The sequence below is a fragment of the Carassius auratus genome, chromosome 23, assembly GCF_003368295.1.
Source record: "Carassius auratus strain Wakin chromosome 23, ASM336829v1, whole genome shotgun sequence".
Classification (NCBI taxonomy): Eukaryota; Metazoa; Chordata; class Actinopteri; order Cypriniformes; family Cyprinidae; genus Carassius; species Carassius auratus.
The window spans coordinates 17,891,956-17,908,231 of record NC_039265.1 but is presented as its reverse complement, the minus strand read 5'-3'; the positions used below and the strand labels follow the sequence as shown (position 1 = coordinate 17,908,231).

Here is a 16,276-nt window from a genome sequence, read left to right as displayed (position 1 = left end):
TTGATACAACTTCCTCAATTTTACAATGATTTCCTGATGTGTGTGAGCACTCATAGTAAAAAAGAATTAAGTACATTTGTGGTCTTCAAAATGTAAACAATGTATTTAAACATTTCTATAATGTATTTTAAGAATACACTGCTCTTATTTCTTGATTGAATTCTGCTCACATTGAAAAAAAGCTGTGATAAATAAAAACAACTGAGGTCACAGTTTATTGGAAAAGAATTGTATACATTTGGAGTATCAGCTTTGGTCACCAGTGCAGTTTGACTGCAAAGCATTGTGGGATACGTGATCTCTAAACATTGGCTATCCTTCACAATCTTCCCATCCTATCGATTAGTGGCAAGAGGGAGAAGGAATGTCTGGACACCGAGTCCTTTTAGTGTGACCACATCAGGCATGGATGCTAAGAGCTGGCGGACAGAAGCATAGCTGTCCAGCACCACAGAGTCTAGGAGAAGCGGGCAGGACCTGCGTGCTTTGCTCAAAGTGACACCGTTAGGATACTGGACCATCAGATCCCGAAGTGCGTTCTTCAGCTTCATCAGGTTAGTGCTTGGTTCTGAGAATGTATGGATGAATAGATAGATAATAAAATCTTGTTACTACAAACGCATCATATAAAGCAGAACTACAGTAAGCTATAACTTGTATTTTCAAATAATAGTGATTATACTTGGATCTGAACTATATTGCAAAATAATAATAATAATTAAGGTGCATCGCCGGACATCACGTATAAACTCATGAGAGTACTACACAAGATCCTTTGACTTCCCCTACCTACCAGAACCAGACTGAAATTCCTAAGGGGGTCCTTTTAACCTCTGTCTTTTCTACATATACATTGACCAAAATGAACTCAAAAAGACTTATAAATGAATATCAGTCCATTGCTTAACTCCTTATTCATTTATATGTAACCCACACATTTGACTATCATGTTTATAATCACTTATTGTGTATGTCTTTTAATAACTATGGGATAGCTTAAAGATTCATAATCATGTTTCATATGTTTGTGATTTAATCTGCTTGTTTGAAACAGTCCTGACCATCAGTTATTTGTCAAATGTATCATATTCTTGTTATATGAATCATGTCTAAAATTATACCCTGCAAAAGCGGGAAAATTCGGACCACATGCTTGATAAGATAACATATGATTTATGATACCCCCGAGCCAAGACAATATCTGATTGGTCAAGACAACATTTGAGATGTGGCCAACAGGACAGTTTAAATACTTAGGACACCATAAAATCTTGCTTTTAGCTTCAAGCTTTGCTTCTGCTATTAATCATGTATGCTTTTAGTTTGCCTTTAGCTTTTAGCTTTTAGCTTTTAGCTTCTAGCTTTATAGCTTCTAGCCAACGGCCAACCACGGGCTTCCCAAGACGTCACTTCAATGACTACTGAACATCCAGCCAATCAGCGACATCGGGAAACCCCCTTTCAACCACAACTTTACACAGGAGACGCAATTACTACCTCCAGACATTTGTACTGGTGTATCTAAAATAATTTTAGGGTGTACTCACACTAGGCACGGTTGCCATCAACCGGGCCCGAGTACGATTGTCCCCCCTCCCCACTCCCCCTCTGGCCTGCACTCACATATAGGGTTTCACCATTCGTGCCGGAGCACGCTTACGTCATTATGGTGCGACGGTTTCGGGATAAACAGGAAGAGCGGCACTCTCTGAACACAATGGAGTCCATCGCTCTGTTTTCTTTGTGGATAATTTTGTGTCGTTTGGTCCACAGCCCTCTCACAGCCTGTTGTTAAACAGATGTGTCACCTTAGTGGCGCGAATATTTTCATGTAATCGTGCTGCTCGTATGAGGATGTTTGCAAGGTATCAATCAGCTGAAGTGCAGCAAGAACTTTGCAGTTTTTAGTTTTTATGCGTTTTGCACCTCTGCCGTAGACCAAAGCGACTTTTCCCTGCCATGTTGGTTTTGGAGCGTCGCAAAACCGTGACGCAACGCGTCCTTTTCCGTGCTCCGGCACGGTTAGCGCTCACACTGCATGCGAACCGCGCCCGAGTCCAACTGAACCGCGCCCTGGCCCACCTCTTCCAAGCGGGCCAGGGCCGGCTAATCGAGCCGCGCCCGGGCACGGTTTGGAGCACTCACACTAGTCAAACGAACCGCGCTTTGGTGGTCAAACGCACTCGGGCACGGTTCAAACTGGCTAGTGTGAGTACACCCTTAACCTCACTGAGGAACTCAATGCGAGGGTTAATTAAGTGATTGATGGTTGTTCATGTCTATGCAATTCCACGTATTGCTGTAAACTTGGGATTTCACATTTTCATTCTCTTAAACTCATCTTTCCCCAACTTTCGATCTTCCTGCAACTTGTGTGAATGTGTGAGTGCGTGCGTTTATGTGTTAGATTAGTTTATCTAATAAAGCCTTATTCATATTGAAAAGAGAAGTACCTTGTGTTTTGTGCTTACAAGTTAATGTCTTAAACTGCCGATCTTGTTACTGTGCTAATTGATAGTGTTTTCACTATACTTTGGATATTAATATCCAGCGCAGATTTGATGTTAAACGGCTCGTTCAGTGAATCGCAGGGCGTCTCAGTGAACAGCCGTGAAACAGTGATTCTATTCAAATTCCCTTTAAAATCTTAAATGATTCCCTTTGAGCTAAATTGACCTGTTTCCCTTACATATGTCGTAAAAACTTCAGAGGCGGAGAGAGTACACAGCTTTATTACTTGAGTAAATGTACAGATACCCCTTGCTAAATTTTACTCAAGTACAAGTAAAAGTACTACAGTCAGTTGAGTTGAAGTACTTGTTTTTAAAAGTACTTGAGTATCAAGAGTACATTTTCTAAAAATTGCATTACTACTGCCACAGTGCTTACATTTATGTACAAAAATGTATTACATGGAGTTATGAAAAATGTTATTGTTAATACCTTGGAGAATGTAAAATGAATTGAAAGTAAAGTATTTAAAGTAATAGTATTTTTACTATTATTCTTTATTTAACATTTCTCACTTCTCACTGCACAACGGCAACGCTCTGACAAACCTCTCATTGGGCAGGACATCCAAAAGCCCACCTATCATTCATCGACCTCAGATATAATTTCTCAGGAAACTATACAGGCACTGCTTCCATGGTTTGCCTTTGCATTTGTGGTCATGACTGTCTTTTTGAGTGTTTGCATGAACCTCTCAACTTCTCCGTTTGCTTTAGGCCAGTATGGAGTTACTTTTCTGTGTTTGAAACCAAAGTACAAACTGAAATCTGCAAAGGAGTGACTATTGAACGGTGGGCCATTATCGGTTTTGACTATTTTGGGTATGCCGAAAGTTGAGAATATCTTGTCCAGTTTGGGTTACACTGGCTGCTGTAGACTTGACTATCTCCACTTCTGGAAATCTGGAGTGATAATCAACTACTACTAGCAAGTAGTCACCAGATGGAAAAGGACCAGTAAAGTCCACTGAGACTTCCAGCCATGGCTCTACTGGCAGATTGGACATCTTAAGGGGGTTCTATATGATGTCGAAGTGTGGCTGCTTGACATGGAATGCATCCTTGCACAGCTTTCTCCACTTCTGCATCAATACCAGGTAACCATACCTTTTCTCTGATCAACTGTTTAGTCTTCACAATGCCCATTTGTACTACATGCCCAAGTTGGATGGCTTTTTGATACAGAGAGGTAGGCAAAATAAGTTTGTTTCCCCTGAGGACAATGTCCTGTGATGCATTGTCCGTGAGCTCGTGTCTCAGCTTATGAAACGCTTTTAGCTTTGCGTGTTCTACGTCTGACATGGTCTGTTTCAAGTGCGTCCAGACTTGTCCTTTCAGCTCTTTTATCACTGTCTGCAGGATGGAGTCTTTTCCCGTTTCACGTCGTACTTCATCCACAGTCATTTCTTTTGGAACAGTGTTGTCAATTATGAAATTGACGTAACTTTCTCCAGTTTCTGAACAGTTTTCTGATTGTTGTCTGTCCACAGGATGCCTTGACATGTAATCTGCAGGATTGCTTTTTCCCACTTTGTACTGGACTGTAAACGTGTACTGTTGCAATCTCAGTCTCCAGCATTCAAGCCTGGCTGGTGGAGATGCTCGAGGGTTATTGAAAATGAGCTCCAGTGGTTTGTGGTCCGTAATGACTGTGAAATGTGAACCATACAGATATAAGTGGAAGTGTTCACATGCCCAGACTATTGCTAGAGCTTCCCTTTCTGTTTGTGAATACCGTTTGTTCTACAGATGTGAGCGCTCTAACGCAATTACTTCGTCTCCAGAACTGTCTGTGCCTGGCTGACTTAGTATCGCCCCAAGACCAACTGGGCTTGCATCAACAAGAAGTGTTGATGTCTTTTGTGGATCAAAGTATGACATTGTAGCATTCTGGATAAATTGAGATTTCAGCTTGTCCAGTGCTGCTTGTTGTTCCAGTCCCCAATTCCAAATGTGGTCTTTACGAATAAGTTCACGCAGCGGCTATGTGGTCGTTGCATAGTCCTGAATGAAACGTGAACAGTATGTTGTCATTCCAAGCAGACTGCGTAGTTCAGACACATTCTGTGGGGCTGGAAGGTTCTCGATGGCTATTTTTTTTTCCAGATCTGCAGAAATTTCTTTGTCTGAAAACACATATCCAAAAAAAATCTAATTTATTCTTGCTGTACTCACACTTATCTTTGTTGAGGGTGAGCTCTGAGTCTTGAATACAGCTTGCAGACTTTCAATGTGTTCGTCTCGTGTTTTCCCATAGACTATGATGTCATCACTCATGTTCCTGACATTTGGGATGCCATGAAGGACTTGTTGAATTGTATTTTGGAACACTTCGGCAGCTGAACTTATTCCAAAATTTAAACGAGTGTACCTTCAGAGCCCTACATGAGTTGTAAATGTTGTTATGTACCTGGAGTCTGGATGTAATTCAAGCTGATGATACCCAGCATTCAGATCCAGTTTTGTGAAACATACGGCTCCATTTAGATCATGGATAAGATCATCCTCTGTCGGGGTGATATGACGTTCTCTTTGGATTGCACAATTGGGCAGTCGCATGTCCACGCATAAGCGCACACTGACAGGATTTTTGGGTTTTGGTGTCACAACTATGGGTGATACCCAGGGCGTTGGACCACTGACTTTTTCAATGATGCCTTGTTTTTCAAGTTCTTGTTCCACTTTCTTTCTGATATGGAACGGAATTCGTCTGTGGTTGCACGACTGGCTTTACAGACTCATCTATGTGTAGCTTCACTTGAAGATCTTTCAGCTTTCTGATGCCTTGAAAAAGATCTTTGTACTCATCTAGCAGTTGATTTACAGTGGGAATTTCAGTTAGTTGGTTAGACACTGTGCTGACTATTTGAAGAATTCCAAGTTCTGTTGCGGTGCTCTATCTCAGTATAGAACCGGAGTGACCCTTAATTACGTAGAATGTGGTTACTGTATCTTTGTTGTTGGAGTTAATTTTGGCTTGAAACTTTGGTTTTAGTGGAAGTGGAGTGGAAGAGCCATGTGCAAAAATCTTTGTTGGAGCACTGGAAGTACCCACACACCTTTAACCCAGAGAATTTCTTAGATGATAATGGACATTTCTTCAAACCAGAGTCTTTCCTCCCTTTCTCCTTGGGTGAGTCACCTGTGACTATAATTTCATTAGACAAAAACCAAAAACTGCATTTATACGATTGTTTTGTCTCCATTTATCAGGTCCGAGGGTCTGTCTTGGTGAGACCCTAGCTAAGACAGAGCTTTACCTCTTTGTCACTTCTCTCTTACAGCGGATTCGTTTCTCCTGGCCACCTGATGTGAAGTGGCCAGACATGAATGGGATTGTCAGTGTGGTCCGCTCTCCTGAGCCATTCAACATCATCTGCCACAGCAGAGGATCCTCAGAGTGACCTTGAGTATACTTTCCAAGTTCTACAAGAGTTTCACTAGCTGTTTTAACACAACTCAATGGTAATGTTTTTTTTTTTCTTTTGCCCAATGAAGTTATATTTTAGTTTAATAGTTATGGTTTTGAAAAAGTGACACACATTCTGGACTCATTGGAAAATACAGACTCTGACATCACAATAAATGACTTCAGTGTTGTAATAGCATTGCAACAGTGGAAAGATTTTTTTTCTCTTATGTTGTAATAGGTATTATTACAGACAGGCCTGTACAGGTCTAAACTAGATGTATATTGTCTGTATGGTTCATACTCACGTGGAGCCGCAACATTCACTGTTTGTGTGAATATTTGAAATTGTAAAACTGGTTGAGTTAATGCATTATGTATACAATTTTATGCATTTCATGTATATGCCTGAAAATCAATTAAGTTGACAAAACACACAACGCTTTAAAATCTAATTTTCAGTATATTTTCAGGAGAATACATTAATTAAAAGTGTAGTATCAAGTCTTATGAAATGAAAAGGTTACAAGTTGTTGTGAATTTCTTTTAGAACATTTCTTTTAAAACATTTCAAGCAGAATATAGTTAAAATGTGTAAAAAATTATTATACCAATTCATAATCCTATAAATACCACGTAAGACTAAGAAGAACAATCCCTGAGTTGCCTAATCACAGTTGATACAACTTCCTCAATTTTACAATGATTTCCTGATGTGTGTGAACACTCATAGTTAAAAAAGAGAATTAAGTGCATTTGTGGTCTTCAAAATTGTAAACGCAATGTATTTAAACATTTCTATAATGTATTTTAAAAATACACTCTTATTTCTTGATTGAATTCTGCTCACATTGACTAGTTGATATTATTAGTAATCAAATTACATTTACAAGATTCCCCTACTAAAACAAGCAGGTAGGCTGGACATAGCTGATTTAATCTGGTTGTAGCTTGATTAAACAGGTCAAGCTGGTCTTTAGCTGTTTGGTTTCCAGCCTCACCAGCTAAAGTAGATGAAAACCATCTAAAGCAAGCCTGCTAAACCATCTATGACTAGGCTGTAAAAACCTGCGAAAGCTTAAGCTGTACTCTAATAATTAAAATATACCATGTTTGTTAAATATAACTGTAATAGCACCATGGTCCCAAACAAACATGGTAGTACAGCGGTATTTTGTTACTGCCAATTGGTTTGATCCGTGAACGATTTAATTGTAAAACTGTACTGTAATTCTCTATGGCTAAAACCAGGGCCGTGCAGAGACCTTTGGAGGGGCAGGTGCTCAAAGTATAAAAGGGGCACATGGAACAAGGCTTTAAAAAGCGCGGTTCAAAATATCAATACAGCAATATATTGTGATGCATTCCTTGACGATTTGCGTATTGATATGGATGATTATGTATTGATACGGCAGCCAATGCTGTGATGCAGTTTTGAAAAAGAAAAAGATTAGAAGAGACAATTTTAAGTTTAAAAGTAAAAAAGTCTACATTTGCCTCTTTTTCTTCCTCTATCTCCATCTCCTCATCTGATCTATTACTTTCCAGTCTCTGTCCATCTAGGAACAAGGCACAATCTACTATTTAATTATCAATCTATTATTTTAACCATCACTACTATTCTTAGTACCTTAGCACCTAATCAATAAGTCCACCTTAAATATTGATACAAAACAATAAACAACTGAGTCATGCTATGAAAGCACTGTATAACTTATATAGGCTTATGTTTTATTTATTTTTCCTTTTTATTCAAAACAATTCCAAACATGCTTAATATATCAGGAAATATCTCGATTCTCAAACGTGTAAGTAAACGCGTTTTGCACCTTTATAGATTGTTATTTGATCAATAAATGGAAAGGTAGTGTAATCTATTAACTACACATGAAACCCCGACTTTTTACTTAAGTGCCATATCATGCCATAAAATATTTTTAATACGACTGAATTTGCATTTAATGTAAATTTTAATAACAATATTGTAAGTTACTTTTATTTTAACTCTTTCATTTTTCAGAGAGTAAAGAACATTTACATTATCAAATAACATTTTCGTTCAGTCTAGCCAGAGTTCAGGAACTCTCAAAAACTCCCATTAAATTCACTGAAGCACTTTATATTACATTATGCACATCAGGGTTTGTTTTAGTTTTCTCTCTCTCTCTCTCTCTCTCTCTGAAGAAAGAATTCGCTAAATAATTCAGTCAGCAAGCAAGTGAACAAAAACACCGCGTTTCATGATGACTCTTCTGCACGTCTCCGATTGGCCATTGCATTCGCGCAACAGAACCGTTGATTGGTTATCATGAAGCGTTGTACGAACGTCTCTGGCTCAGCGCCAGCCAGCGAACACAGATTTGAATTTAGCAGCTGATGCTGAACGATGTAATCACAACAGTGTGATTATATCAAATATATAAAAAATATTATTCTGCTGGTTTTTTTTTTTTTGGTCGTTTGGAAGCTGCATTTAAAATCAACTTGGCTCAGAAATCTTTGAATGGGCATGACGCCTCTGCCCTCGATGCCTGTGAAACGTTTCTCCCTACAACAGTACGCTAACGTTACTCTACACTACAGGCTACACACCGATATATAATCAACATATCTGCATGTTCTCACATCACGTCGTTCTTGTAAAATAATAATAAGTAAATACATATCAAAATCACTTCGCTGAGAATGAAACACCACTTACCAGCTTCCACGGTGTTGAAAATATCCTCTGACAATTAAAAAATGCGCGTGCGGCGTGACGAATCGTCCCGGTCGGATGAGGAGGTCGTCGTCGACAGGTCAAAGGTCATCATGTTGGTCATCTTATTGACGGCTAAATTATTATTCAAAATTTTACTAATATTTAGATTGGGCATGAACAGGCATTCACAAAAGGAAACGTTATGACAAAAAAAAAAAAATTAGAGGAAATTTTGCTTTGACAAAAGGGCACTTTGGGCACCAAAAGGCAAAGGTGCAGGTGCTCAAGCAAATGAATGATCACAGATAATAGTTTTGATTTACTCTGCTTGACTGAAACCTGGCTAAAACTAGGCACACTAGAGACAGTTTCGCACCGAAAGGAGAGTGGGAAAATTAAATAAATGTTCAATCCAAGCAGAGCTCACAAGAACACGTCTTCACATGTCGCTGCTCAGCTGCGCTCCCCAGTTGTTGTTTTTTTTTTTTTTTCAATTACATGCCTCTTGCATCATGTGATTACAATTATTGACAATTATAATAACAATTATCCTTTCTGATAAGACAAATGTAATGTAGTCAATCATTTATTTACCACTGCAATTCAGTCTTGCCATGTTTATTTTTCATCTGTAAACTTGTAGGCAACCATAGTGGACTTTTGAGGAATTTCCTCAGGGAAAAGGAATTTAAATGGGAAGAGGATGTGTGTTCCTTCCTTTGTCAGTAGCTGCAATGCTTAAACCTTCTGCTTTGATTGTTCATCGATTATATAGCCTAGTAGTTCCAGGTTGTTATGCTTAACATCGGCCATTGGGGTGTATGTATTCATCATATCAGTATCAACAACAAAACTGAAAGGGTTAACTGCAAATCCAACTCCTGCAATGTCTCCACCCTCTTCCTCTTTTGCTTTATAAAGCTCACCAGTCTTTGCTGCTTTTGTGTTTGTCTTGCAATTAATTTGTCATCATGTGGACGACTCTGATGAAGTTAGACCTGACCTCTGTTTGCCTGGCTCTGTTTCTGGGCTTGATCTTTATGGTTCTGTTTGAGATCTTTAGGATTAATTCACACAGAGGTCAATTTCCACCTGGTCCCAGACCGCTGCCTTTTGTGGGAGTGTTACCACAGGCCATAAAGAAGCCAATGGAGTCCTTAAGATCTGTGAGTCTTTACTGATTTGCTTTTTAGGGGCTTAATATTTAACTCTTACATATTTTGAAAAAAAAAAAGATGTTTAATTTAAAACACACATGTTCAGAAGATGGTATAACCCTTGTGTTCACAACAGTTTATCAATTTAATTGCTTTATTATTCTAAGGTGTCACAATATGGAGAGATCTCTACTATCTATATCGGAAGAAAGCCAGCAATAATCCTAAATACAATCCAGGTCACTAAGGAAGCATTGGTTCAGGAAGCTTTTTCTGGAAGACCATCTTTGCCTCTTTTTGAATGGATAACTAACGGACTTGGTCAGTAGGCTGACACGTTATTTAGATACTTTGAAATGTCAACTACATAATATTTCATTCTAAAACTCTATCCTTTAATAGTTTCAATATTTGTTAAATGTTTTTCATGGAAGCACACATGCGAGTAAAGCTCCTTCACTTCTAAGAGTGTTTGTGCACTTCTCCGAAACACATTACCCACCCTTTAAAAATGTGTAGATTATGAATTTGAGACTTGATCAGGTTTTGTTCTCTTTTCGTAGGTATTTTAATGGTCACGTTTGGTCACTCCTGGAGACAGCAGAGGCGCTTTGCTCTGCACACACTCAGGAATTTTGGCCTGGGGAAGAAATCAGTAGAAGATCGTGTGTTAGAGGAAAGCCGTTATCTGATTGCTGAAATGCTTAAAGAAGAAGGTATGAAATATTTATGCTATATTTTAACTCATTCCACAGGTCAAACAGCATCCAAGAACTGTTTCATAAGCATTTGTCACTACAATGATGTTGACTTTGCACACATATTTAACATTTACATTTTCTATTTATGTTGGACTCCATATAAAAGCACAGATCTTTTTTTTCTCCCATACTAATGCATGTTTTTTAGGCAAGCCTATGGACCCACAGCATGACATACAGAATGCGGTTTCTAACATTATCTGTTCAATCGTCTTTGGAGATCGCTTCGACTATGATAACAAACACTTCTCATACCTTCTGAAAATCTTGAATGAATACTCCATGCTTTTAGGGTCAGTTGCGGGACAGGTATGATCAAATTCTTAATTTTTGGCAAAAAATGATTTTATTGATATATCTGTTATTGGCCACAGCCACCCTGTGTGAAAATAATTATTATCTGTGTGATAAATCATGTGTCTGCATATTACATTTACATTTGCATGAAGTTGGGCACAATTTAGTTAACCCTTTTGTTGGATTTTGTATAATTATTATTATATATAATATAATTATTATCATTATTATGTAATTTTACTTGTCATATAAAAAAAACTTTTGAATCTTATAAGTTTTCCTATCTTAGATTTTCAACTTAGTCCCCTTCATCAAGCATTTCCCTGGACCACACCAAAAGGTCATGAAGAACGCCACTGAGTTATTGGGTTTCATCCGGGACGAAGTAAGAGAACACAAAGAAACTCTGGATCCAGACAGCCCTCGAGACTTCATTGATGCCTACCTGCTGGAGATCGAGAAAGTAAGATCACTATTAATGAGAGAAAGGCTCTCATATGCATGCATGTAGAAACTATCTGTAGCTTCAGTAAACTGATGGATTTGTTTCATCTGGAACAGCAAACGTCAAACGAGGGCTCCACGTTTCATGAGGAGAACATGGTTATGTCAACACTTGACCTGTTTCTGGCTGGAACCGACACCACAACCACCACCATCAGATGGGGTCTCCTCTTCTTGATTCAAAACCCAGATGTACAAGGTGATAAAGCTAAAGATAAGAACACTACAGTCTTGTTCTAGTAGATGCAATTTTTGAAATCTGATCTTTTAAAGTAGTGCAGTCGCATTAAGTGTAAAATTTGTGGGTCTAGTATTTGGTGTAAATTTGTAATAGTCAAAGTGGTCTGCATGACCAACTCAATTAAACTCACAGAGAAAATCTGCATGGAGAAATCTGCAGCACTTCCCTTTTAAATTAACGGATTTCACCCGTGAAACTTCGCCAGAACAACTATAAATATGACTGCATCTTATAATGGAAGTAGTTCAGGAATGTATGAAGAACTGCTCACACAGAAACTATAACTAGCTTTGTGTTGGTCATTGCAGCGAATTCGCGTAACCAACTTAAATTGCCAGCAAGTTCTGCATCTGAAACGTTTTTGCCCTTCTGCCGAGATGTCTGTTAAATATCACGAGATCTGGAAAGCATCTGCTGAGTACAAACATCTGACAGATGTCTGTCTGATCGGAAATGTCCTCTTTAAATATTAAAGCTGAGCAAACACTCAAAAAATGTCTTGCAGATGTAAATGCAGACTTTAAATAGATGTCTCCACGATGTACATCTGCTGTTAGGGGACTGGATTTTGCCCATCAAACACCTTAACACTATTTTATTCTGAGTTCAAATGTCGCTATTTTCTACTTCCCTTTTTTCGCACAACACAGAGCAATGTCATGAGGAGATTGTTCGGGTGCTGGGTTACGACCGCTTGCCCAGCATGGATGACCGTGACAAACTACCGTACACATACGCCACTGTTCACGAGATTCAGCGCTGTGCCAACATTGTACCCTCTGGCGCTGTTCATGAAACAACTCAGCCCACAAAACTACGAGGATACGACATTCCCAAGGTAATGAATGGAGCATGGATTAATGACTGAAGATACTTAGGTCATTTTTCACTGTAAAACTTAACATAAAGACTGGCTTTCCATTAGCAATATGTTTGTAAAGAACTGTGCATACGGAGTCAGAAATTTTTGATGATTCATTTGATCCAGACAGTCTGAATCACTCATTCACAAACAACATGAGACTTTGAGGCTTTTCATAAGCCTACAGTACACTTGTAAATATTTTACTATGTAAGAAGTGATTCCAGTATGAAACATTGAACTAGATAGAGGGTTAATATGGGTTTAAAGTTATATTTGTGAAAAGTTTTATTCAACTCTGTTGAACTTTCCTCATACAGGGAACTATGATCATGACAAACTTAGAGGCAATTTTCAGTGATAAGAAGCACTGGAAGCATCCGGACGCCTTTAACCCGGAGAATTTCTTGGATGAGAATGGGAACTTCTTCAAACCAGAGTCTTTCATCGCCTTCTCATTGGGTGAGTCAGCTGTTTGTCAAATTAATAAACCGATTTAACCATGAGGAAGATTTACTGTAATGATTTGTGTGTTTGTTATCAGGTCCGAGGGTCTGTCTCGGGGAGACTCTGGCGAGGACCGAGCTCTTCTTGTACATCACGTCTCTCCTACAGCGGATTCAATTCTCCTGGCCACCAGAGGCACAGTCCATAGACATGGATGGGGTCATGGGTCTCGTCCGCTATCCTCAGAACTTCAGCATCATCTGCCGCAGCAGAGATACCAAAGAGTGACCATCAGTAACCCCAAAAACAACATACAGACATCATTAGGCCATCATACTTACTGAAGAACAAAGCTGCTGAGACACACAAGAGCATCTTGGCTCATCTAAATCATCGTCTATATCTGTTATTTTATTTTTAGAACAATTTTCAGGTAATTCTGATTAAAGGAACACAAATATTTAATTTTCAGTTGAAACAGCATAAAAAATGACTGATGCATCTTTATAGTTATGAACATTTATTTTAGCATAAGCAAATAATTGTGTGTTTGTGCAATCAAATGTTAAGTTAAATTTAACTTGTTTGGATCAGTAAGTTTGACAGCTTGATGTCATAGAATGGTGACATCATTGCGTAACCATGACGCAAAATGAATTAATTAATTCCCCAGGAATGCATAAGCTGATATTTTATATCTAACATGTTCTGTAAGCTGCTTTGTATGCTGCCAAGAAAATGTAGTTATAAGGTTAAGCTGATAAAGTGTTCTGTTCTTCTGCATACAGTTCAAGGTTTAGTCTCACCTTAGTGAGAGTTGTCTTCTATCGAAGCTTTGTCTAAGAACTAAAGGCTGACATTTTTGAGGGGAATCCCGCGGGTCACAGGAATCAGAAACAAAATCACTATTAATCATGTGATTGGAACGGGACAGGAAAAAATGTCAGCGGGAGTGGGTGGGACTGGGAATCGTAATAACACTGATACCCAACTTTATACACAAATATACCTTTTATATAAATAAATTATAAACTGCATATTTTAATTTCGAACTCAATTCTAGTTGCCCTGTCTCTTTATGCTCTCCTCCTGTTTGCTTTGGTGTGGCTGGTTAAGTGAATGATGTACACAGTCCATGACTGACGTATCGTTAACGGCTGGTCTATGTGGTACATTGGGCAGGACATCCAAAAGCCCACCTATCATTCATCGAGCTCAGATATAGTTTTTCATCTGAAAGATGTATGTAGTAAAAACTTTACATGGCTGCTCAATCTACCGTAATGTTAATGTGCGCTATTGAAGTGTGTGCGGAAACTTAACAGCAGCGGGCTCACAGCAGGACAGATTGCTCTTAAAATACTCTGTAATTGTTGGTCATACAGTACATCTTTTGAATCTTTAAAGACTACGTTTATTTGTGTTCACTCAGAATGACAACAAAATGTTGAGCTTCTGTAAAATAATTCAAGCAAACAGGATGTGTGTGAACTTGAGCGAGAAACTTCAAAACTCTGTGTATGAAAAAGAAATCAATAGAGAATAAAATGTCTGCTACAGAATACTTGCGCTAGCATGGATGATTTACATGAAATATAATGTGTGCAATACACACTATGCATTGTTTAAGATGGCTTTCAGTTCAATAAATGAACAAAAAACTACATTTAAGGTTTTTACTCAACTAAAGTGGGCATGCTGTGATCTGTAGGCTTCTTTATTAGGGCCCGAGCACTGCAGTGCGAGGACCCTTTTGGAATTGCTCCGTTTATTATTATTTTATTTTATTTTTTTACTGTAGGCCTTAATGACAGATTCTGGCCAAAAAAACAAACAAACAATGAGAGGTAATGTGAGTCATCATTCTGGGATTAGGACAGGACAGGATTGTCCCCCAGTTTTTTGTGAGATTGGGATGAGACAGGACTTTTTTTTTTTTTTCGGGAGTGGGTCACCCTCTAGTAAGAACAGACCAAATTGTATCCTTTATTCACTAAAAATCCCCTTCTCCACTGCTCTTAAATCTCATTTGAACAATATTTCCACATATTTATGTAACTATTGATATTAAAATGAACAACCAATGACATTTGGTCTTGACGTCAAACCTGGAATGACATGTCTTGAATATGCCCATTTGCATATATTAACAGTTGGCAGTTAATGGCTGTCCTGATGGTCTTTTAATAGTCTGAAGAATTCTGTACTATAACTGTGGGATATTCTGTGCACAGTTAGATGGTTGGATTTTAGCCGGCTTAATTCTTCGGTTATTACTATTTTGTACAATAATATTCCCATTTCATTCCTTGCAACTACTGTTCTGTAAATGCAATCTGTGAATGCAGGCAGCGTTTTCAACTTATCAGGATGTCAACCTTTCAGTGGCTTACTTACATTAGCATTTTAGCATTGGAAAAAATGTACTCATCAGCTTTTTATTCTTTACAGAGCGATGTCATGAGGAGATTGTTCGGGTGCTGGGTTACGACCGCTTGCCCAGCATGGATGACCATGACAAACTACCGTACACATACGCCACTGTTCACGAGATTCAGCGCTGTGCCAACATCGTACCCTTTGGCGTTTTTCATCAACTCAGCCCACAAAACTAAGAGGATATGACATTCCCAAGGTAATGAATGGACCATAGCTGTGTTGTGATTCTTGATTGAAATTGTTTTGCTAACACATTTGGTCTTTTTAGGTCACCACGGTATTTACCAACTTAACAGCAATTTTAACTGATAAGGAGCACTGGAAGTACCCAGACACCTTTAACCCAGAGAATTTCTTAGATGATAATGGACATTTCTTTAAGCCAGAGTTTTTCCTCCCTTTCTCCTTGGGTGAGTCACCTGTGACTATAATTTCATTAGACAAAAACCAAAAACTGCATTTATACGATCGTGTTTTATTTCCATTTATCAGGTCCGAGGTTCTGTCTTGGTGAGACCCTAGCTAAGACAGAGCTTTTCCTCTTCGTCACTTCTCTCTCACAGCGGATTCATTTCTCCTGGCCACCTGATCGAATTCGCATCAGGTGGCCAGACATGAATGGGATTGTCAGTGTGGTCCGCTCTCCTGAGCCATTCAACATCATCTGCCACAGCAGAGGATCCACAGAGTGACCTTGAGTATACTTTCCAACTTCTACACGAGTTTCAGTAGCTGTTTTAACACAACTCATTGGTAATAGTTTTTTTCTGCCCAAAGAAATTATATTTTAGTTTAATAGTTATAGTTTTGAAAAATTTACACATGCTGTACTCATTGTCAAATAAAAAACTGACATCCCAATAAATTACTTCAGTAATGTAATACCACTGCAACAGTGTAAAGATTTTTTTCTTTTATGATGTAATAGGTATTATTACAGACAGGCCT

General features: G+C 38.6%; 1 protein-coding gene across 2 annotated transcripts; it reads left to right on the top strand.

Annotated features, from left to right (window-relative positions):
- Positions 1–9,560: 9,560 nt before the first annotated feature.
- LOC113041618 (cytochrome P450 2B19-like) lies at positions 9,561–16,035 on the top strand. 2 transcript variants are annotated; one of them, XM_026200251.1, is made up of 9 exons: positions 9,561–9,786; positions 9,945–10,098; positions 10,341–10,493; positions 10,687–10,847; positions 11,125–11,298; positions 11,397–11,538; positions 12,231–12,418; positions 15,597–15,738; positions 15,821–16,035. In XM_026200251.1, the coding sequence occupies exons 1-9, from the start codon at positions 9,592–9,594 to the stop codon at positions 16,018–16,020; spliced, it is 1,509 nt and encodes a 502-aa protein (XP_026056036.1). In that variant the 5' UTR covers positions 9,561–9,591; the 3' UTR covers positions 16,021–16,035. The 2 variants fall into 2 exon arrangements, with proteins under 2 accessions (XP_026056036.1, XP_026056035.1); XM_026200250.1 differs by lacking the exons at positions 15,597–15,738; positions 15,821–16,035 and adding exons at positions 12,763–12,904; positions 12,987–14,538 and having other exon boundaries at positions 9,567–9,786.
- Positions 16,036–16,276: the final 241 nt, after the last annotated feature.